Source organism: Petaurus breviceps, unplaced genomic scaffold (genome assembly GCF_028583685.1).
Source record: "Petaurus breviceps papuanus isolate PSGF00001 unplaced genomic scaffold, PetGlider_PUasm1.0 208, whole genome shotgun sequence".
In the NCBI taxonomy this organism is placed as follows: domain Eukaryota; kingdom Metazoa; phylum Chordata; class Mammalia; order Diprotodontia; family Petauridae; genus Petaurus; species Petaurus breviceps.
This window is the reverse complement of record NW_027185852.1, coordinates 30,748,304-30,770,607: the sequence shown is the minus strand read 5'-3', so window position 1 is coordinate 30,770,607 and position 22,304 is coordinate 30,748,304. Positions and strand designations below refer to the sequence as shown.

General features: G+C 50.6%; 1 protein-coding gene across 1 annotated transcript in view; it reads right to left on the bottom strand.

The window, feature by feature from the left end:
- LOC138165418 (ERI1 exoribonuclease 3-like) overlaps positions 1-22,304 on the bottom strand; it is a 367,493-nt gene that overhangs the window by 103,806 nt on the left and 241,383 nt on the right. Inside the window, 1 exon segment of the mRNA XM_069093754.1 lies at positions 5,761-5,852. Coding sequence (XP_068949855.1) covers positions 5,761-5,852 — 92 coding nt within the window.

The following is a 22,304-nucleotide window of genomic DNA, read 5'->3' as shown; positions in this document are numbered from 1 at the left end:
AGAAGGGAAGGCCTGTGAGACGTGACAGCTTGTCTCTGGCCTAGGCTCCCCCTGCATGGTAGGAGTCTGACCAGGAAGATGGGCAGAGGCTTCTGGGCTATTCTTTGGCTGGCTGTGAACAGCCCCTAACCAAGCCACAGTGTCAGAGGTGGAGGGGACGCTGTGGCCTGGGGTCCAGCCCCCACCCAGTGAGCACCCAGACTAAGAAGTGGGGCCTGAAGAGTGCCAGTGGGAAATTGTGCTACCCTGGAACAACTGATGGCTGGGAAGCCTCAGTGTGGCTCTCTCCAGTCGCCCTCACTGCTCCTGGGTCTGGCCTGGGTCCCACCTCCAGGTCCCAGGCCTCCCCCACTGAGGCTTCAGCTCTCCTCAGAGCCCAACCCCAGCTCCTTCAATGGAGCCTCACCCAAAGGCCTGGTCATCTAGATGCTGGCCCTCTTCTAGACACTGCAGTTCATCTGGCTGAGTCGGCTAGAGTCTGTGGTCCACTCAGACCCCTAGATCCTTTTCAGAACTGGTGACTCTCTATGTGTCCTCCGTCTTCTGTACCTAAAGTGAAGCTTCATGACCTAGGGGGCCCATGGGTGGGCTGGGGAGGAAAGATAGACAGAACAATTGGTGCTCCACTCACACACGCTATTTAGGCTTCCAGGCTGCTCCTGGGGCTGCAGCAGGTACCTGGTGTTATATAGCTGTGGGCCCCCCACTGGAAGGGGAGCTCCTAGGGGGCAGGGGCTCTCTGTATCCTCAGTGCCTAGCACGAAGTAAGCTTAACAAAGGCCTGCTGACTGACTGACTGACCTAGCTGCAGACAGCCCCAAGCCTAAATGCTTCCTAGGCCTGGAGGCCACAGACCACTGGGCTTAGGCTCTGCCCAGCAGCTCAGGCCCTGGCCTGGGATCCCTCCTGGCCTACAGGCAGTGGGGCCATCACCCCTCTGCTTTCCAGATGTGCTATGCCTAGAGCTTCTAGCAGGAAATCAAGTTTAAAAATATCTGCAAAGCACTTAGTACAGGCCCTGGCACACAGTAGGTACTTATTAAATGCTCATTCCCTTCAGCGCAATGAATGACAAGCTAGACACAGCTAGAAAACCAGGCTTCTGGTCCCAGTTCTGCCACTTACGGCTTGGATGACCCCCCTCTGAGTCTCATGTAGGTGGTGAAGGAGACAGAGCTGGCCTTGCAATCAGGAAGAGCGGAGTGTGACTCCTGCCGCCTGAGACCCCAGGAACCTCATCTACTTTCTCTCAGCATCAGCTTCCCCATCTGTAGAATGGTTACAAGGACAGCACCCACCTCACGGATTCTCAGCGAGACCCAATAAGACACATCTGTGAAATGCTTCCCAAGCCTGGAAGGGTTCAATCTCCTCATCCGTGTGGGATCCCAACTCCTCTCTTCCATGGGACACAGACAAGGACCAGAGCAGAAGGCCAGCCCTGCCACCGTGGGGCTGCCCAGGCTGTCAGGGGACACAGGCTTGTTGCCACTCTCCAGGCCTAGCCTCTGCTGGCCTCCAGTCTGGCGTTTCAGAGATTTCCAACTAAACAACCTACAGACATCAACACGTCCCCAAACTCCCTCTTCTCTAAACATCCTTCTTACTGCCCAGAGCACCGCCGTCCCCCAGGGCCCCTCATGCAAATCTGTGGCCAAGGTCTGTGGACTTCACTTCTAGCACATCTCTCCTGACTCTGCCCTGCCCTGGCCATCACACTTCTCTCCCCACTTTGCTCCACCTCCCCTCCAGCTGTCAGGGATCTTCCTGAAGCCCTGGTCCTCATCATCCCCACACTCTTTGAGCTCTAGAGCTCCCTATCACGGCACTCAGAACCCTTCAGAAGCAGGCCTCTCGCTACCCGCCCAGTCTTCTCAATGCCTCGCCTCCCCCTGCCTCCACACATACCCCCAAGATCCCAGGATCCCGGCCTCCTCCAACAAGATCGAGGATTTTTACTGGCTGCCCCTGAGCATGGAACAGTCTCTGTCCTCATCTCTGCCCCCTCCAAGAAGCCTCTCCTGATTCCCCTTAGTGCCGGTACTTTCCTTCTGTTATCTCCCACTGATCCTGCCTATAGCCCGTTTGCATTTATTTGCATGGTTCCTCCCACTAGATTGGGAGCTCCGGGAGACCAGGGGCTGTCTTTCTGCCTTTCTTGGTGCTCCTCGCCCTTAGCACAGGGCCTGGCACACAGGAGGCACTTTATGAATGCTGACTGCCTGAATCTCTGCCTCTAGGCCCCCGCTCCATGCCCCCACAGCAGCTGCTTTGCCAGCCGTGTCCCTCCGAGGTCCCTCGGCCCCTCCAGCCGCCCCAGAGCCACCACCGAGGGGGCCCCAGGCAGAGCAGTATCCCTCTGCCTATCCCCACTTGGTACTGGATTTCTCCCTCACTTACAGGCACCAGCTTCCATCCCACTCCTTGCCTGCTCAGAAAGAGATGTAGCTCAGTTCCGCTTTGCTAAACCCTATTTGGCAATGTGTCTAAACACATGCAAACTTAATTAGTTCAGGAGGGGAGCCTGGGCGTTTGTGGTGATGGATAAAAGTAATGGGAAATGAGACAAGTCAGGGCTGGCAGGGAGTTCTCACTCACGCTCCATCCCTGGCAGGCCGCTAATCAGAGGTGACTCGCCTCACGGCTGCAGCCAATCACTAACGGCCTCCTTCTACGAGCTCAGCAACAGGAACAGTATTTCCCCCTCAGCCCCAAAGACAAGCGCTCAGGGCCGATTGTCTCAGAGCCAATACCTGGTGCCATTTCCTTCGATCAAGGCAGAAAGAGCGAGTCTAAGAGGTTGCGGCTTGGGAGTGACAGCACCGGGTGTGCCCGCTGTGCAGATAAAGAGCCCCGACTGTGCTCGGACCTCCTCTCCCTGCCTGCACAGAGGCCATCTGGACCAAAGCAGAGGCATCCTCAGCCAGGCCCAGGGGCAGCAACCCCAACAGGCCCACCACAATCTGTGTGGCCTGGACACTAGGGTTTCTTGGGCCCTGGGCGAGGAAACAATCACAGACCTGTCCACCCCGCCCCCAAAGAGATTTGGAAGTCAAAGGGATCTCCTTCCTAGCATTAGGAAAGAAACAAATGAAATCCCCCTTCTAAGCAGAGGCAGAGCAGCCTGGCCAGGCTGGGGACCTCTCCCGGGAGGCCCCAAGGTCCACCCCAGCAGGGGGCATCTAGCCTCTGCCCTAAGCCCTCCGGGGCTGGGGCCCATTTCTTGTAGCCCTCCTTTCACTATGGGATAACTCTTTCTGCTGGGTAGCTTTTCGGACAATCTGCCCTTGGCTACTTCCTCCCACTTCTCGTGGCCCTTGCCCTGGGAGCGCAGAGTCTTTCCACTCCAGGAGCTCACTAGGAGTGAGGGGGCATCCTTACCCACAGAGGCTGCCGGTGAAACTCGGCACACACACCTAACCCAGAGCCAGGAAGGACAGCATGCAAGAAATCAAGAAAGCAGCCATGACCCCTGCACACCCCCAGCCGAGAGGTCAGAGGGCACAAACCCGAGTAATGTGACACACCATCGCCCCTGCTGGGGCTGATTCTCTCATCTCCTTGCCCCCCACAATAATTCCTGATACCTCCTCCCCCAGGACAGAGGCCACTCAAACTGGAGTGCTCCTTGCTGGCTGCTGCACCCTCAGAGCCTGGAGTTACCTTCAGCCACCTGGTTTTCCATCCTTCAGGATGAAATGAACCAGGGACACACACTCTGTCAGGCTGACTCTGGCCAAGGACCTGCAGTCCGTACCCAGATCCACCCCCAGAAGGCAGGCTCTGGAGGGAGGGGGCAGAGGGAGGCCGGGGAGGGGAGCTTTGGGTCTGCTTCTCAGCCACTCCTGAGGCAGCAGCACCCAGCACTGCTCCATGGGCAGGGCTCAGGGTCCCAGGGCCCAGCCAGACCCCCAGCCCCTTGGGCTCAGGGCCCCACCAGCCTCAATCTCACTAACCAGCAGAGCCTGCGCCTCAGGGCAGAGAACACAGAGCCTGGAAGCCAGTTCTCTGGGACCCCAGGAAGAATCTGAGCCCCACCACTAACAAGTTAGGGATGTCAATTTAGTGGCACATGTGTCAAGCTCGCCTTGCTCCTGTGTGTGATAAAACCCCCTCCACGAGCCAGCGAAGATGAGCGGAGACTCAGATGGGCGGTTATGGGAACGCCACTGCATCGAATGCGCTGTCACGGAGCCCGGTGCGGATGTCCGCCTGGGCAGCTTTCATTTTGTTAGACATTTAATTAAGAGGCTGCCTTCCCAGCAGCTAACCTGGGTCTGGCTGCTAAGAGGCAGTCAGAGGCCTGCCAGCCACGAGGCCTCCCCACCCCACCAGCTTCCTTCCCATATACCCGTCTCCTGGGCAGCCCCAGGCTCCCTGACAGATGCTGCTACTGACCCAGGGTTCACAGCCCCCCACCCATCTGTCCTTCAGCAGGTTCTGCATCTGCCTATCTGAGGATCCAGATCTATGATTCTAGAGTCATACCAGCTAGCTCAGTGAGCAATGCTGGCCTGGCCCCCACCACGGGCAATGAAAAAGACCTGAGGGCAGAGGGGCAGAAAGGAGGCCTCCTACTCATAGGACATCCCCTCTCCCACCCCCAAGACCCTGCCTGTCCTAAGAGGGGCCTCATTCACAGGAGGAGCTGCAGATGCAGCCAGGTAGCTGGGTGGACAGAGCACCTGGGCATGCCGGCCAGCCAAACCTTCCTGGGCCTCTTTCCCCACATCTCTAACCTTTTCTTCCCCCATCCAGTTGGCCCTCTGTCTGAGTCCCCCCAGCCCCAAGGGCCTATCTCCCTCTGCCCTTCCTCCCCCAAACCACCCTGAGCCTCCTACTGGCCTCCAACCCTTCCTTCACATGGTCCCTCCCCTCAGATATGGCTGTCTGTAGCTCCAAGGATGATGAGTGCACTGCTGGGGTGCAGGAGGGGAGGCATGTGAGTGGAGGGGTGACCGTATAACATGGGGTTCCCATCCTCCACATCTTTCCCCTCAGAAGCTGTTTGGCAGGGGTTCCATGTTCTGAACGCTTACTATACAGGGGAGCCCTGGCTCTGGATGCCTACTCCCTGTGTAACCTTGAAGATTCACTTGACCCACCAGAGTCTCAGTTTCCTTATCTGTAAAATGAGGCAGTTGGCCGTGATGGCCCCTGCTGGCTCTGAGACTGCGATCCCAGCACTCAGGGACTGGGGAGGGCTGCGCATCAGTGCAGGCAAGGCCCTCCTGGTTCCCCCTCCCCAGGGGCATGCTCTCCACCCTCAGTCACAAATAACACGGACAGATCAACACTCTCAATCCTCAGCAAACAAGCACTAGCCCTCCTGCACACCTCCCGACCCCTAAGGCTAGCAGAAGCCTAAGGGCCAGTGAGGAGAGAAACCAACTTCCCTCCAGACTGCCTGGAGTTCAAAGAGGGGAGGCAGATGAAAAATGGGGAGATGTACCTCCCACAGTGTCCCAGGTCACTGAGGACCTGCCTCCACAAATCTACCTGCACAACTCACTGCCCTGGACTTGCTTCCCAGAGGCCATGCATGGCAGCAGGGGAAGGTAGGGCCCCCCCCCCCCACTTCTCCCAAATGTGGACTACACATACCTGGCCCAGCCCCTTTTGAACTTGCCAGCAGCAGAGCTTGTCCCAGGGCCAGGAAAGCCTTGAACCCAGTGGGCCTAGCCACTATTGAGCCTCAGGGTGCCTCCCTCTCCCCAGAAGCCTGAACGGCTGGGGCTGGGCTGCCCCTGTCATACTCACATCACTTTCAAGTCCCAATCTCCACAAGTGACAAAGATGGACTTGACACTCGGGTCTAGAAGGCCTTCCTTCGCCATCCACTCATCGACCCTCTGCAAAGAACACAAGAAGAGAAGAGATTGGCCTCTTTTTTCCTGAAACAAACAAAAGGTCTGGTAGCCAGAAGCAGATGAGCTACAGAAAATGATGCTTGGGCACCCTAGGCTCATGGAAGCTCGCAATGCCTGCTCCCCAGCCAGTCTTGTAGAGACAAGGTAGTTCTCTGGGGCTGCCTCCACAGTCCCCCTGTCCCCTCTTCTCTGTCTAGTTGGCATACATACCACTGTATGCCTGGGCCCTGGGGCCAAAGCTGAACCAAACAGTGCCAAACAAGGACAGGACTGATTCAGAATTCATTAATTCCTCATCAAGTACTAAAGAGAGCAAATGAAAGAAGTAGCTCACAAACCATGTCTTTAGGGCAAAAATCACATCCCTGTTGTCAGGCAGGTGTCAGGAAGTCAATCGATCAAGCATTTATTAAGTGCCTACTATGTACTAGTTGCCAAGGATACAAAGACAAAAACAGGGTAATCCCTGCCATCCTACCAAGAAGGAAAACCCTGAGATTTCCAAGGTGCTGAGGTCCTGCCCTCTTCCCAGGGATTCTGGCAGCCAGTGCCCTAGACCCAAGCCCAGAGCAGGATCAAAGTCTGGTTGTCTGGAAACCAGCATATCAGGTGTCCCAAAGATGGGTGCCAAGGGCCCTCTCCCCAAGCCAATGCAGTAGCATTCCAGCAGAGAACCAAAGAGTGAGCCCAGATCTGGAGCTGGGGGACACCTGGAAACCAACACAGGAGACCATTAAGGTACTCCAGGTACTAAGTACCTAGTGACAAGGTCAGGTCCCAGACCTAGGCTGGGGCCACTCCTGAGAGCAGCTGCTGGGGCTGGGCTGCAACAAGCACGGCTCTCATTCCAAGACTCTCCAAGCTAGAAGTGCTCTCAGAGGCCGTCCACACTAATGGTGAGCTGACCTTCAAAGGTCATCCTGTTTGGTCAGTCCCTCTATCTTCTGAAGAACAGATTATCACTAAGGCAAGTCAAGAACTTATTAGCAGCAGCTCTGTTCCAGGAAATGCCTGGATAACTGGAGTCCCCCTTCAGCATCATACCCTGAATCTATGCCCCAAACTCTTCATTTATGTTCTCTTTCTGTCCAGGTGGTCTGTAGTCCACACCAAGGACAAAATCACTTCTGTTTCTCCCTCCTTTGCACCTTCTCTCTTAATCTCTCCCCACTTTTCCCTCCTACTTCCTGCTGAATAAGATTCTTGCATCCAACTGTGTGTATCTGTATTCTTCTCTCCTTTGATGAGTTCAGATGAGAGTGAGGTCAGAGTCACGTCCTTGACCCCCTCTGTTGTATAAAGGCTTCATTATGCACTCCATTTATGTGAGGTAATTTTCTCCATTTTTCTTCCTTCCTCCCTCCAATTAGTGCATTTCATCCCCCACCCTTCCATTCTTCTTTTGAGATCATCCAAACACAAGCAAATCACTCTAGGCCCCTTCTTATTAGACTCCCTCTAAGATCCCTGGTAGTGAAAAAGTTACAAGGGATTACATGTACCATCTTCCCATATAAGAAGGTAAACAGCTATACTATTGTGCTATAAGAAATGAGGAGCAGACACACTTCATATTTACCTGGAGAGACTTATACAAACTGATGCTGAGTGAGAAGAGCAGAACCAGGAGAAATTTGTACACAATTACAGACATAATGTAGGTGTGATGACCAACTTTGATAGACTGGGCTCTTCTCAGCAATGCAAGGTTATAAGACAACTACAAAAGACTCATGATGGAAAGAAATGTCCACATCCAGAGAAAGAACTACAGAGTCTAAATGCAGATTGAAGCAAACTACCTGCTCTCTTTCTTTTTCTTGTTTGATTTTGTTTCCTCTTTCCCATTGTTCATTCCATCGGTTATAATCCTTCTTTACAACCTGACTAATGCATAACATGAAAGTATTTACAGATCCTATACTTGATTGCATGCCGCCATTGGGGGGAGGGGGAGAAAATTGGAAACTCAAGGGATTGTGGAACTGAATCTTGTAAACTAAAAGTAAATAAACAATTAATAAAGACAAAAAAAGAGAGAAATTTTAAAAAAAAATAATAAACAGCTTAACGTTTAGTCCCTTATGATTACTCACACATGTCTACCCTTTAATGCTTCTCTTAGGTACTGTGTTTATATGTCAAAATTTTCACACAGCTCTGGTCTTTTCATCAGGAATGTTTTAAAGTCTTCCGTGTCATCAAAGGTCCAGTTTTTCCCCTGTAGGATTGTACTGAGTTTTGCTGGGTCAGTTACTCTTGGTTGTAAGCCTAAATCCTTTACTTTCTGGAATATCATTCCACACTCCATTCCTTGAAAATTGTGATTTGGGTGCTCTGGATTTTGGCTATAATATTCCTAGGAATTTTCATTTTGAGATTTCATTCAGGAGGTAACTGTTGAATTCTTTCAATTTCTACCATGCCCTCTGGTTCTAAGAAATATGGGCAGTTTTCTTTGATTATTTCTTGAAATATGATGTCTAGACTTTTTGTTGTTATTCATGGCTTTAAATTATCTGTCCTCAATCTCTTCTCCAGGGCAGCTGTTTTTCCTATGAGATATTTCTATTTTTTTTTCCCTATTTTTTCAAAGTCTTTTGACTTGAAAGGATATGAACAGGCAATTTTCAGACAAAGAAATTAAAGCTAGCTATAGTCATATGAAAAAGTGCTCTAAATCACTACTGATTAGAGAAGTGCAAATCAAAACAACTCTGAGGTCCCACCTCACACCTATCAGATTGGTTAATATGACAAAAAAAGAAAATGATAAATGATAAAAAGAAGATTTGGGAAAAATTGGCATGCTAACGAATTGTTGGTGGAGTTGTGAACTGATCCAACCATTCTGGAGTACAATTTAGAACTATACCCAAAGGGCTATAAAACTGTCCTTATCCTTTGATTCATCAATAGCACTACTAGTATCCCAAAGAGATCATAAACAAGGAAAAAGGACCTACATGTACAAAAATATTTATAGTAGCTTTTTTTGTCGTGGCAAAGAACTGGAAATTGAGGGGATGCTTAACAACTGGGAATTGGCTAAACAAGTTGTTCTATAAGAAATGATGAGCAGGCAGATTTCAAGAAAACCTAGAAAGACCTACATGTACTGATGCTGAGTGAAGTGAGCAGAACCACGAGAACATTGTATACAGTAACAACAACGTGGTGTGATGACCAATTTTGATAGACTTAGCTCTTCTCAGCAATACAATGATCTAAGACAATACCAAATGACTCATGATGGAATATGCTGTCCACATTCAGAGAAAGAACTGTAGTCTGAATGCAAATCGAAGCATACTATTTTCTCTTTTTTCTCTCATGGTTTTTCCCTTTTGTTCTGATTCTTCTTTTACAACATGACTAATGTGAAAATGCTTGATGTGACTGTATACATATATATATATATATATATATATATATATATATATATATATATATAGCCTATATCACATTGCATGACATCGTGGGAAGGGAGTGGGGAGGGAGGGGTAAAATTTGGACTCAAAACCTTATAAAAGTGAATGTTGAAAATTTTAATAAACCTTTAAAAAGTCTTTTGACTTTGTTTTATTCTCTCTCTCTCCCTCCCCCTCCTCAGGAATTCTTGTTGGGTTACTGTCCAATCTGCATTTCTCTTTGAACATTTTCTTATAGATGCTTTCAAGTCATTGTCTTCTGTGTTTGTGTCTAGAGCTTTCCTGTCACAAAAAAGTACTTGTTTTGGTTGGGTTCTTTGTGGTTTGTTTTTGCTTACTCCTTCCAACTTATAACTTGATTATAAACTTTTATGCTAGTGGTGGGTTCTGCTCACTTCTAGTAGGAATGTCTGACCCGAGCTTTTACTCATTAGTCTGGGGGGAGGGGGGGAAGGAGGTGGTCCACAAGCTCTCAGTGCCCTCAAAGAGATGTCACTGGAGGAGAGGTCTGTCCACTGCCCTCCTGGTTTGAGCTCTGACTTGGTTCTGAGTCTGTTGGCTTGTGCATTGAGTTTCAATAGACTGCTGCTGGATTCTGTCTCTGTTAGGCAGAGGTGGAGTTCTGTAGGTTCAAAATAACTGAACTCCTGGCTTTGGTCTGGGACTCCTGCCCTGGTTATTCCACTGCAGGCTTATGTGTTGGGTTAAAGGCTAGAACTAAGTCACTGCTATTCTCTTGGGCTTAGAGCCATACATTTCTGGAAATTATTCCTTGCTCAGAACAGGGCCCACACTGGCTTGGGACCACACCTCTCCTCCCTATATCTGCGACCTAGAATTGGGTAATGGGTAACACAAGTGCCAGATGGCGTCTGCTCCTGCACCCAGTGCTTCCTGCCCTGGCACCTTGCCTTGGCCTACTTTCAGTTCCTTAGAGCTGGAATGCTCCATACTGCTGACACCATGCACACTCCTGGCAACCTCCCATCCTCAATGTCAGCAGACCTTTCTGTCTGTCTCCCTAAGTTGCTCTGGGCTGAAAAAAATGACTCACTGTGACCTTTTCTTGGCTTTCCTGATCAAAATTTGCTCTGGTACATTTTCTAGGTCATTGTGGAGAAGGTATGCTGGGCAAAATGGTCCTTCTTAATCTGCCATCTTGACTCCACATCCTGATGGTATCTGACTAACTATGGACTGCTGCTGAGGAGGGCCATCTGTTCTAGACTGACCAAGGAAGACAACTACCTAGAACAGACCACAATGCTGAAAGCTGTAATTAGATCTAAGGCAGCTCTTCTGATGGTAGTCACAGCTACCCAACAGAGGTTTCACCATGGATTGGGTGAAACTTCCCAAGCTCAACTCGGCCATACACGTGACTGGGCACCATCAAATCAATGTCACTCAGGGTCCTGGCTAGTCAGATAGAGTCCCAAATTAACCATCAAATTCTGACAAGTTGTTCCAACTGATGGCAAAGTGGCCACCATTCCCTGACACCTTCCACTCAGAGCCCTGGCTACCCAGAGTACTGGGGCCCTCCACACTGGCACTGGCTCAAGAGGCCCTCCTGGGGCCTCCTGAGCAGGTTACTACTAGGCTAGCCCTCCCTCCTCCATGAGTATTACTTCTCAACATACAATGTGGCCCCACCCTCCTTTTGGCCTTTCCTGTTTCTTTGGGATGAAGCAGAGCTTTCTATGGCCAGCTGAGTCATGGGTCTTAACCTACAAAATCCAGGAGACACGCGAGAGGTCAAGGTTGCCACCTCCCTGAGTCAGGCGCTCTTGTTTGCTGCCCAAACTTTGTGCCTTGTGCACAGACTGTTGCAGTCACAGTCTTTGCTTCTAAAACCTTTCTTGCTGGATTGTGGCGTCTGTGAACTTCTGAATATTTCAAGTCCTTCTTCCTATGTCCTGGTTTCTTTGCAGTATCTAGCTGTGTGACTAGATACTGAGTTTTCCCCCTCTCATACCTGAACTGCTAGGAAGCAACAACTCCATTTTGCAACTGCACAAGTAATTTTTCGAACCTGAGTACAAAGCTTTACACTCATCCTTATTAATTTCATCTTAAACCAACGCCCTGTGCTATTGGAATCTTTTTGGACTCTACCATACAATGTAGCAGCAGTCTCTCTAACCTTCAGGCCTTCTCTGAATTGGACAAACAGGCTACTTTCTGTCTTCAACTAACTCAACATTGAATATGACAGGGCCAGGAATGTGACTTTCCTGTCCCAGGATTTCACTTTTCTGCAACCAATCAACAAGCTTTTATTTAATGACTTCAACGAGTCAGGCACTGTGCTAAGTCCTGGAGGTACCAATACAAAGTATGAATCTCTACTCACTGCAAGATGATCCCATTCCACCCCAGCTTCCCCCAGCACCCTGCGCACTCTCTCGATTTAATCTCTTCCTATCTGCTGGGGGATTCCCTACTACCTGTAAAGATGCCCCTGCTGGCGATCGCTGTCACCTCCTCCAAAAGCCCTCCCTGGAGCCCTCTGGGCCTACCTGCTCTCACCCCATCTCTCTTCCTGGAGGCCACGTGATCGGCACCCCCGCCTCCTCTGCTCTCACCCTCCTCTGCAGTTTGGCCTCTAACCTCCAACGTTCCTGGTGATCTCCTAACTGCCAAACCTAATGCTGTTTTCTTGATCCTCATCCTCCGCGGCCTCTCTGCAGCCTCTGCCTCTGCTCCCCGACAGTCTTATCTCTAGGTGCTGACGACACTGTTATGTCCTGATGCCCTTTCTGCCCCCTCCCCTTCCTCAGATAAACCACATGCATCCTCTGCCAGAGGCCCCCTTCTCTCCTCCCTCTGTAACATTGCCTCTGCATTGGCATCAGCTCCCATGATTTCAGTCATCGCCTCTGTACGGATGACTCGGCTCTACGTGCCCAGCCCTCATCTCCTGACCCTCGAGCTGCCTCCCGGACAGCTTGAACCGGATTGTCTCATAAACTCAACACATCCCAAACCGAGCTCATTATCTTCCCCTCCAACCCTCTCCTCATCTTTGTTTCCTCCATCCTCCCAGGCAGCCAGGCTCCCAGCTCCTCATTCTTTCACAGCTGCTCCCCCCATGTCGAATCAGCTGCCAAGTCCCGTCTTTCCTACCTTTGTAGCATCTTTGTGCCCCCTTCGCTCCTCTGACAACGCAGACAGCGCGGTCTGTCAGGCACATCTCTAGGCCCTCATTACCTCGTGCCTGGACTGCTCCAATCGCCTCAAGTCTCTCCTCTCGCCAGCCCATCCTCCCCTCAGCTACAAACTGACCACAAGTCAGACCATGCCACTCAGTAAACTCAGGTGGTCCCCTGTGACCTCCAGGATCAAAGAGAAGTCTTTCTGAACCCAGCTCCTTGCTACCTTCCCAGTCTCATGATGCTAGCCTCCCCACACAACAGAATCCATCTCCTGACTCTGAACATCTCCTCTGGCTATGTCCCAAGCCTGGACTTCCCAGGCTTCCTCGGAGTCTCAGCTAAAGTCCCACCTTTTCCTAGAAGCCTTTACCAATCTTCCCTAATTTTAGTGCCTTCTCTCTGATACTACCCCTCGTGTAGCACATTGGTTCCCAGGCCGTCTCTCCCATCACACCCCTTTTTGTCTTTCGTTGTATCTTCAGTACTTAGCGGGCTACCTGGTGCTTAATAGATGTTAGCTACCTCCATCTGGCTTGACTCTCAAGTCATTTTATGCCCATTTTACTTTACAGGGTCTCTGACTCTTTTTTTTTTTAATTTTCAAATGCTTTATTAACTTCTGATTTACATTATTCATTTCTGCCAGATTTTGAGTTACAAATTTTCTCCCCTACCCACCGCCCCAAAATAGCAGTCCCACAGGATATCCCCTCCTCCAATCTGCTCTCTCCCATATCTTCCTCCATTCTCCCTTTGACTTTCCAGTAGGGCACAGTGGATCTCTATGCCCCAGTGCCTGTATATCTTATTTCCCAATTACATGTAAATTAGTATTAATAATAGTATTATTATAAAATGTATATATATATGAGTATTTGATTTTAAAACTTTGAATTCCAGATTCATTCCCTTCCTCCCTTGTCACCCACCCTTACTGGGAAGATAAGCAGTTCAGTACAGGTTGTACATGTGTAGCTAATGCAAAACAATAACATAGTAGATACATTGTAAAAGACTGACTATATTTCCCTCCCTCCTATCCCACCTCCCACTTGTTCTATTCTCTACTTTGAGCCCGTCCCTTTTCAAAAGTGGGTGCTTCCAACTTCCTCCCCCCGCAGCCTGCCCTCCCTTCCATCATCCCCCCTCTCATCTCCTTCGCCCCTACTCTCCTGGAGGGTGAGATACCCTATTTAGTGTGCATGTCATTCCCTCCCTAAGCCAAATTCAATGAGAATAAGGTTGACCCATTCATTCCCTTTTGCCTTCCTATTTTTCCCCTCCATTGTAACCATTTTCCCTTGCCTCTTCTATATGAGATAGTTTACCCCATTCTGTCTCTCCCCATCTCCTCTCATTATATTCCTCTCTCACCTCTTGATTTCACCCTTTAAGTATCATCACTTCCTGTTAAATTGGTCCTGTGCCCTCTATCTATGTATACCTGTAATCATATATACACACATTCACATATGTATTCATATGCCCATATACCCTCATATATATATATATATATTCCCTTCATCTACTGAGAAAAGTTTCATAGGTTACAATTATTGCTTTTCCATGTAGGAATGTTAATAGTTCAACTCTGACAAGTTCCTTATGATTTCTTTTCCCCGTTTACCTTCTCAGGGGGTCTCTGACTCTTAAACACATACACACACACACTCCTATCTTTAAAGGGCAGAATGAACACGTGAGTCAGATGACCTCGTCCCTAACAGCGCCCAGTCAGTCCAAACCTAACACAAACTGCCCTGGTTTGAAAGGCCCAAAGTCGTCATCTTCTTCCTCCGAGTTAGGAAGCCCAGATCAAGACAACAGACATGCTGATGGAGAAGGGGATGAAGATGAACTGGGGGGAGGAGGAGGGGGTGAAGAGGGTCCCCTTCTCCACCCACCCTCCCTTGACCTGTGTCCCAAAAGCATGGGCTAGGGGGGAAGAAAATCATCCCCAAGCTGTTCCTCTTCCAACTTTGGCCAGAGACTGACCAAGCTGCCAGGACTGCCCCCAGCTTATGCCCAGGGTACACTGGGCTATCCTGGTTCAGTTCTACTTCAGGAAGCCCCCATCCCACCCTCACTTCAGATAGTGGTCCCCTTAGCCTAGTATCAGCACTCTTGGAAGCTGGAGCCAAACAGCCTGGCAGGGGGCTCTGTGGGCAGCCCCTCTGTCCACTGACCTCCACAGGCCAAGGAGAGGACAGACTGCACTCAGCTGTGGCGATCTGATCATCCTTCCACCACCACCAGGCGGCAGACCCTGCCTGGGTGACTGCTGGGACAGGAGTTGGGGGGGGCGGGGAGGTATCATTTTCAGGAGCTGAATCCAGCTGCCAGACCATGCTGAGGAAGAGTGACCACAGAAGGCCAAGCACAACCAAGGCTGAAAGGCTGGGGTCCTTTGACCCAGGCAGCCCAAAGTTCCAAGGAAGTCAGAGGCTTCGGCGTTCACAGTTATATATATATTTGCTTTTTGGAGGGCAATTGGGGTTAAGTAACTTGCCCAAGGTTACACAGCTAATTTTTTTGTGTGGGTGTTAAGTGTCTGAGGCCTGAACCGAACTTGGGTCCTCCTGACTCCGGGACCGGCGCTTTGCTCACTGCGCCACCTAGCCACCCAACATTGTTATATTATTATCAGCATTTTACCAACATGAAAACAGGCCCAGGGAGATGCAATCACCCCCACACAGGCATGGAGAAGCTAGGACTCACACTTAGGACTTCTGATGACCACCCACAGCTCCTTCCACTACAAGACTGCAGCTCAAAGGCCTTCAGAGGACATTTATTCTGACACCTGAACCCAAATCCCATTCAAACATACCTGACAAGCCACTGGCCTCTTCTGGAAGCTGTCCCATGATGGAGGCCTCTCCACTTCTGAAGGCCACCCACAGAACTCTGGAAGAGCTTTTGTCACGAAGTTCTCCTTTACACTGAAAGCAGGATCCACTACCCTTCACATGACTCTCTCCAAGAAGCAACTCAGTGGGTACAGCGGACAGCGCGGCATGTGGGCTCCCAGCCCAAGCTCACACCAGGCCTACACTCTGCGTCTCAGGCTGCCCCATTCTGCAGCTGTGACCCCAGAGTGCTGCTTGCTCCTGGTAGAGCTCCTAAGACGTGGGACTGTGCCGGAAGTCAAGGGGAGGCTCAGAGACCACTTCTCTCTCCAGATTGTCAGGGAGAACCAAGGGCTCCTCCCAAAATGAGGCAAGAGCCAGAAAAAGAATATGAATGGTAAAAAGGGAATCCTGAGTGACCAGAGGCCTGGAGGGTGGAATTCAATTCAATGCAACAAGCATTTATCAAGTGCCCACTGTGCAGGCCTGATGTGAGGCAGTCTCCGGCCTCCAGCAGCTTTTGAGTCCAGACCCAGTAATTTACAGGGAGAAGGGGACAGTGGCACATGAGCTGAGCCCTGATGAGATCGAAGGCTGCTAAGACACAGGAGGGAGGGAGGCCCTTCCTGGTCCATATAAAGGCAGGGAGATGGCAGGGGTCATTCCATATAAGCAGAACAGTGAGGAATAGTGGGAAGTCTTCTGGAGAGAGAGGTGGGAGCTCACCTTGCAGCAATGTGGAGAGCTTGCATGGGATGAACTCATCGATGTGAAGGAGGTTTCACTGTGCTCAGGGACTCTGTCCTGGTAGAAGAATGTCTCACTGGGAGCTGGGGGGCAGGGAGGAGGACGAGGAGCCTAGGGAGCTAAGTTTTGTCCTGGCTCTCCCCAGATTGAGTGGAAGGAGAAGCATCTAGGAGAGCATGATGACACTACTGGAGAGGGACTCCTGGCAGCTGAACATCCTCAGACTTATCACACTGGGTGACCAACCCCCAATTCCCGTGACTCAGGTGGGTACCAGAGAGGACTTTTAAGAAGCCAGCTCAGGATTCAAACATTAAAGTCCACTATGCTTGATGAGAGGAGATGCGAGTTCCCACAGTACCAAGGACAGGAACTCTTGGGGAAATGATGAAGGAAGCTAGGAACTGACTGACCTGTGCCCAGGCCCTAGCAGCTGGGTCGGTCTTTGACCAAAGATGGAAGGGGAACAACTTTGGGTTCATTTGCTCCCTTCCTAGCCCATGATCTTGGGACACAGGTTGGGGAGTGGGGGGTAGAGAAGGGGATCTTCTTCACACCCTCCTCCCAACTGGTCTTCATCCTCTTCTTCATTAGTTTGTCTACTGTCCTGATCAGGGCTTCCTAACTCTGAGGAGGAAGAAAGCATGTTTTAAAAGGGAAGGAGAGGCAGCCTTCCACGTTCTCAGATCCTGTCAAGGAAGTCAGAACAGAAAGGAAAGGAACCTCTCAAGAGTGAAATCCTTAAGATGCCAAAGAAACTGATTCTGAAGGAGAACAAGAAGTCCCCAAAAGAGACCAGTGTGGACTCACAGGGAGCTCACTAGCCAACCTGGATTTGGGAAAGACCTGAACACAGGACAGCAGCCAAGGCAGAGCCAGAGGATGGAATGGAAAAGTGAGGCAAGGCCCATTGAGAACAGGGCATAGAGGGCTAAGGCTAGAAAGGACTGAGGCTGCTGAGGACAAGGAAAGTCAACCCAGAGGGCTGGGGGTTTGTTTTGTTTTGAGCCACCCTAGGAAAAAGAGGAGGATCAAAGAAAGGACAGGACCTCACAGGGGTGGGAAGGATGCTCACTGTCAACGGAGAGAAGCAAGAACCGTGCCTTCCTACTAGCTGTCCCCAACCCTCATCACAGCCAGCTCCTAGCTTCCCTGAAGACTCACCTCAAATCCCACCTTCTTCAGCAGCTCTCCCTGGTTCCAACTGCCAGTGCCTTCCCTTTTCAGAGGGCCTTCCACTTAAAGTGCATGTATATTCATTGAATGTCTATGGCTATTTGCATAGCATTTCCTCCATCAAGATATGAGGTCCGTGGGAGCAGGGGCCTAGAGAACCATCATTTTGTCTTTCTTTATTCCCAGCACCCAGCACAGTGACCAGCAATGACAAATGGGGAATGCAGAGAAGCCTAGAAAGATTTCCATGAACAGCTGCAGAGTGAAGTAAACCGGAACCAGGAAAACAATCGACAATATCAGCAGGAGACACCACCAAAATGGAACCTGGTGGAATGAGGAAGAAGGCCCAGTGGGCCTCCAGAGACAAGATCCCTCCCCAACTTCTCTGTAAGCTGGGGGACATTGATAATGACATCAGACCTCTCTTCTCTCCTTTTCCTTGTTTCTTTAAAAGAAGATTCTTATTTTCTTTTCTGTTTTGTTTTTTCTTTCTCTTGGTCTCTCCCCTTTGTTATCATTCTTCTATTCAACATGACTAATGTGAAAATGTGTTCCACAGGAATGTATGTGTACAGCCATATCACACTTCATGCCATCTTGTGGAAGGGGAGAAAATCTAAAACTTATGGAAGTGAATGGTGAAAATTAAAAATAAATTAGTAAGTTTTTTAAAAAAGAAAATTCTTTATGACAAGGATTGTTCCTTGGGAGGGGGAGGAAAAGGGATATGGGAAAACCTAGGTAATATAAAAACGAGAGAGAGCACTAAAAGTCTACGTAAGCATTTTTAGGTGAAGTAAGTAGTCAGGAAGATGGCACCTTGTTGCCCTTGATACACTTCCCCTGGCCAAGTCGACTGTACTGAGAGAGCTGGCATATGCAGAGCTGCACTGTGGGTTAGTGGCAACAGTCAGCAAAAAACTGTACAGAGGAGGAAAGGGAAGGGGAGAGAGAGACAGAGACAAAGGCACAGAGACACAAGAGGAAGAGAGACAGAGATAGAGATAGAAAAAAGGAAGGAAGGAAGGGAAGGGGAAGGGAAGGGGAAGGGAAGGGAAGGAAGGAAGGGAGGGAGGAAGGAAGGAAGGAAGGAAGGAAGGAAGGAAGGAAGGAAGGAAGGAAGGAAGGAAGGAAGGAAGGAAGGAAGGAAGGAAGGAAGGGAAGGAGGGAGGGAGGGAGGGAAGGACAGAGAGAATGCATGCAGCAAGTTAGAAAAGGATAAATATCCTAATTTTAGTTTAAAAGGGAAGAGAAGAGAATTTGCAAACTAGAGGCCAGTAAGTATGATTTCCATTCCTGGAAAAATTCTAAAACATATTATTACAAAATTACTAAGTGAACATCTATAAAAGCAAATAATCATCACATTCAGTCAGTCAACAAGCATTTATTAAGTGCCTACTGTGTGCCAGGCATGGTGCGAAGCACCAGGAATACAAAGAAAGGTAAGGACACAGCTCCTGCCCTCAAGGAGCTCCCAGTCTGATAGGGGAAGGCAACATGTGGAGAACCGGAGGAGGTCTCTCCTCCGGGAGAAGGCCTCTCCTCCGGGAGAAGGCGCGGCAGGGGTGGGGAGCTCGGAAAGGCCTCCTGCAGAAGGGAGGATGTGAGCTGATCCCTGAAGGAAGGCAGGGGAGGCGGGGCAGCATCCCAGGCAGCGAAAAGATCCTGAGCTGGGACACAGAGGGCCTTGTGCCACTATCCCTCAGCTGTGGACTGGATTCATGCCAGACGGTCTCAGCTTGTGGTTGGCTTGGAAAGCCCAAAAGCCTTTTTATATTTGATCCTCGAGGTAATAGGGAGCCACTGACAGGAGGTGGGGGATCAGACCAGAGCAGAGAATTCCAAGGTGTCGGCCAGCACAGGTCACCCCAGACTAGCTCTATTTCTGACGCAGTCACTAGGAGGGCACACTGGTCAGGTGAGCAGAACCAGAGTAAGAGCCACACTGTGTGATGATCAACTCCGACAGACTTAGCCCTTCTCAGCAATGCAATGATCCAAGATAACTCCAAAAGACTCACGATGGAAAATGCCATCCACATCCAGAGAAAGAACTATGGAGTCTAAATGCAGAGCAAAGCAGACTCTATTTGCTCTCCCTTTTTTTTTGTTTCTTCTTTCCCATGGTTCCTCTCATTGGTTCTAATTCTTCTTTACAACATGACTAATGTGAAAATATGTCTAATATGAATGTATATGTAGAACCTGTATCAGACTGCCTGACATCTTGGGGTGGGGGGAGGGGAGGGAGGGAGAGAAAATTTAGAACTCAAAATCTCATGGAAGTGAATGTTGAAAACTAAAAATTAAATTAATTAAAAAAAAAAGAAATGGATGATAGATCTTTCCCCTCCTCCGCCGCCCCCTCCCCCTGCCCCTCAATCTTTGCTGGGCCTGCAAAAACCATGCACTAAAACTCTGGTAAACAGATTAAGTACCCGCTTTGTGCTAAGAACCCAGCTGGCCTCAGAGGCAGCACCTGAGAACAATCCTGCCTTAGGCGCTCACTAGCTGCACATCGGACAAGTCCCTCAGCCTCTGCCTGCCACAGTTTCCTTGTCTTTAAAATGGGCACAGTAACAGTAGCACCTCCCTCACATGGGCGGGGAGGACTAAGTAAGATCACATATGCAGAGAGCTTTGCAAGTCTTAGAGTGTATCGTGTGGCTACCATCATCATCATCATCATCATCATTCTATTGGAACACGAGTTGGTGAAACGGAAGGCACAGAAGTGTCTCAACCTCGCCATGCCCCACAGAGATGCCACCTCCAAGCTCATGCCCCCTGAAATCCCCTTCTCCGGTCACTGCCCCCTCTGCCCTGCACACCCAAACCCTGCTCTTCCTCCTCACCAGCGCCTCAGGTCTTCCCCAGGCCATCACCCTACACTGGCTACCCTCTCGTCCCTTCCCATGTGACCCCTTGGGGAACCAGCTCCACTGCCCTCTCTTCTGGGGTCCTGCGCCCTCTCATTCTATTGTCAATCTTGCCCAGCCAAGTCTTAGCCTCAGATCACTCCCACCAACCACTGCCGTGACCCCTCATCACGTTCTGCTCAAATAATCTAGAGAAAATAAAGAAACCATGCTCCATCATCTCCACTGGGCCCTCACTGCAGCAAGGTGTAATGGATTACACCTCCTTAATCCATTCACTGTCCCACTCACCACAGCAAGGCTTTCACATCTTCATCCCCCCTCAAACCTCCCTCTGCCTCTGTTTTCTCAACTGTGAAATGGGAATAACAGCAGCACTTGCCTCCTACAATTGCTGTGCAGAGCAGATGAGGTAAGATCTGCAAGCAGCACCTAGCACAGCGCCTGGCGCCTAGTGGGCTTACTTCCCTCCCCCAGAGGCGCCTCTGCAGGCCAGTCCCCCATTGGCTGTCTGAGAGGCCAAAAGGCAGTCACCAGAGGCCCTTCACCTCCAAAGGTGAGAAGGCTGGACCAGAGCAACTTATAGATTCGCCCTTCGGTTCAAAAAGGATCTGCCTGGGCAGTGCAGGGCGGGGGAAGTGTGGCCCTCCTAAGATTTCCTGAAGAAAAGCTGGGAGTTGCAGTGGGCTGCAGGGTCAGTGTGGGTCCACAGCTGAGACAGCCTCTAATGCCATCATAGGGAGTGGCTTTTGTTGAAGTTCCCTGCCCACTTGGGTCAAGATCTTTCTGGATCCCAACTGCCCTGCATTAAGTGTGGGTACACTCTAACCTGCCAGGCTGGGGCCATCTGTCACTGGGATAAGCATGCCTTCCACGGTGCAGGGATGCACCCACTTCACCCCTTCCTTGAAGGCTGTCAGGGGCCCCCTCATGCTGTCTCTGTGGGACCACTTACACTCACTCGCCTGTTCTATCAGATACTTGCCCATCCTTTGAACACAGCACGAAGGACTCAATTTCATGGGCTTTCCTAAAGCCCAGAAAAGTCATGTCTATGACTAATAACCTTGGCCCAAAAAGGCCAGGGGCACTTCTCACCTGCAGTGGGCAGGTCCAGTAACTGGCAGTGTGAAGACTGCTGGAATCTTTCTTGCCCAGCCTAGATCCAGGTAACAGCCTCATGGGGCCCCCAGGAAGCAGACAACATGGAGGCTCAGATCGAAGGTGAGACACACACAGCAGGCTATCCCCACCTCCCGACCACAAACCCAGAATACAAGCCATCTCAAGACCACTGGCAGTCTAGCCTGGAAGCTTGCCCTTTGGGAGATGGAGGTTGCCCTTCTCCCACATGGCTGTGGCCAGAGAGAAGGGCCCTGCTCTCCTCTTTACCTCCATCTCATCCACCAAGAGGCAGGGCTCCCCCCACCCCCGGCCACCCCCCAGGCCAGGGCCAGAGGCAGAGAGGCCACACTTATGGACTGCCTTTGTACTGGGCAGAGAAGCCTTGGCATTGGCCTTGTCAGAGGTCTAGTTTCAGATTTAGGTCTACTGGGTTAAGGGGAAAGACAAGGGCAAGAGAGATCCCTAAGATGCCAGTGCTCCCTTAGGGCCCCCACCCCCCAGGCCAGGCCAGCCCTCCTTCCCAAGAGAAGAAGAGGCACAGAAAGAAGCGGGAGGCCCGGAGAGCTGGAGCTGCGCCACTGCCTTGCTCCCCAAAGGATGGAAGCACAAGGAAGAGCCGCCTTAACCTTTCCCTGCTCCCTGAGGAGCAAGCCCATCCTGAAAGTGTGCGCTCTGCCAAGGCCTTGAAAGCCTTTAATTTGATTTCCCTCACACAGGCAATTGTTGTAATTATTCTGATTAGGAATCATTAGCCGGTGCAGCCTGCACACCCTGACAGGCCCAACGCTTCCACGGCAGCAGGCAGGCGGCCCAGCCCAGGGAGGGGGTGCCGGCCCGGCGCCCTCCTGGAGGAGTGGAAAGCAAACAAAGCCAGCCTTGGGGAGGGCACAGGGCCGAGGCTGTGCGGTTAATGAAGTGCTCACATGCCACAAGGAGCCAACATTTACAGCTAAACAAAAACAAAGCCCCAAACCCACTGGGGGCCAAAGGACAGATGTCTGCGCGTCTGGAAGCTCACCTGGAGGACGGGCAGGAGGAGGAGAGAGGAGGAGGGAAGGAG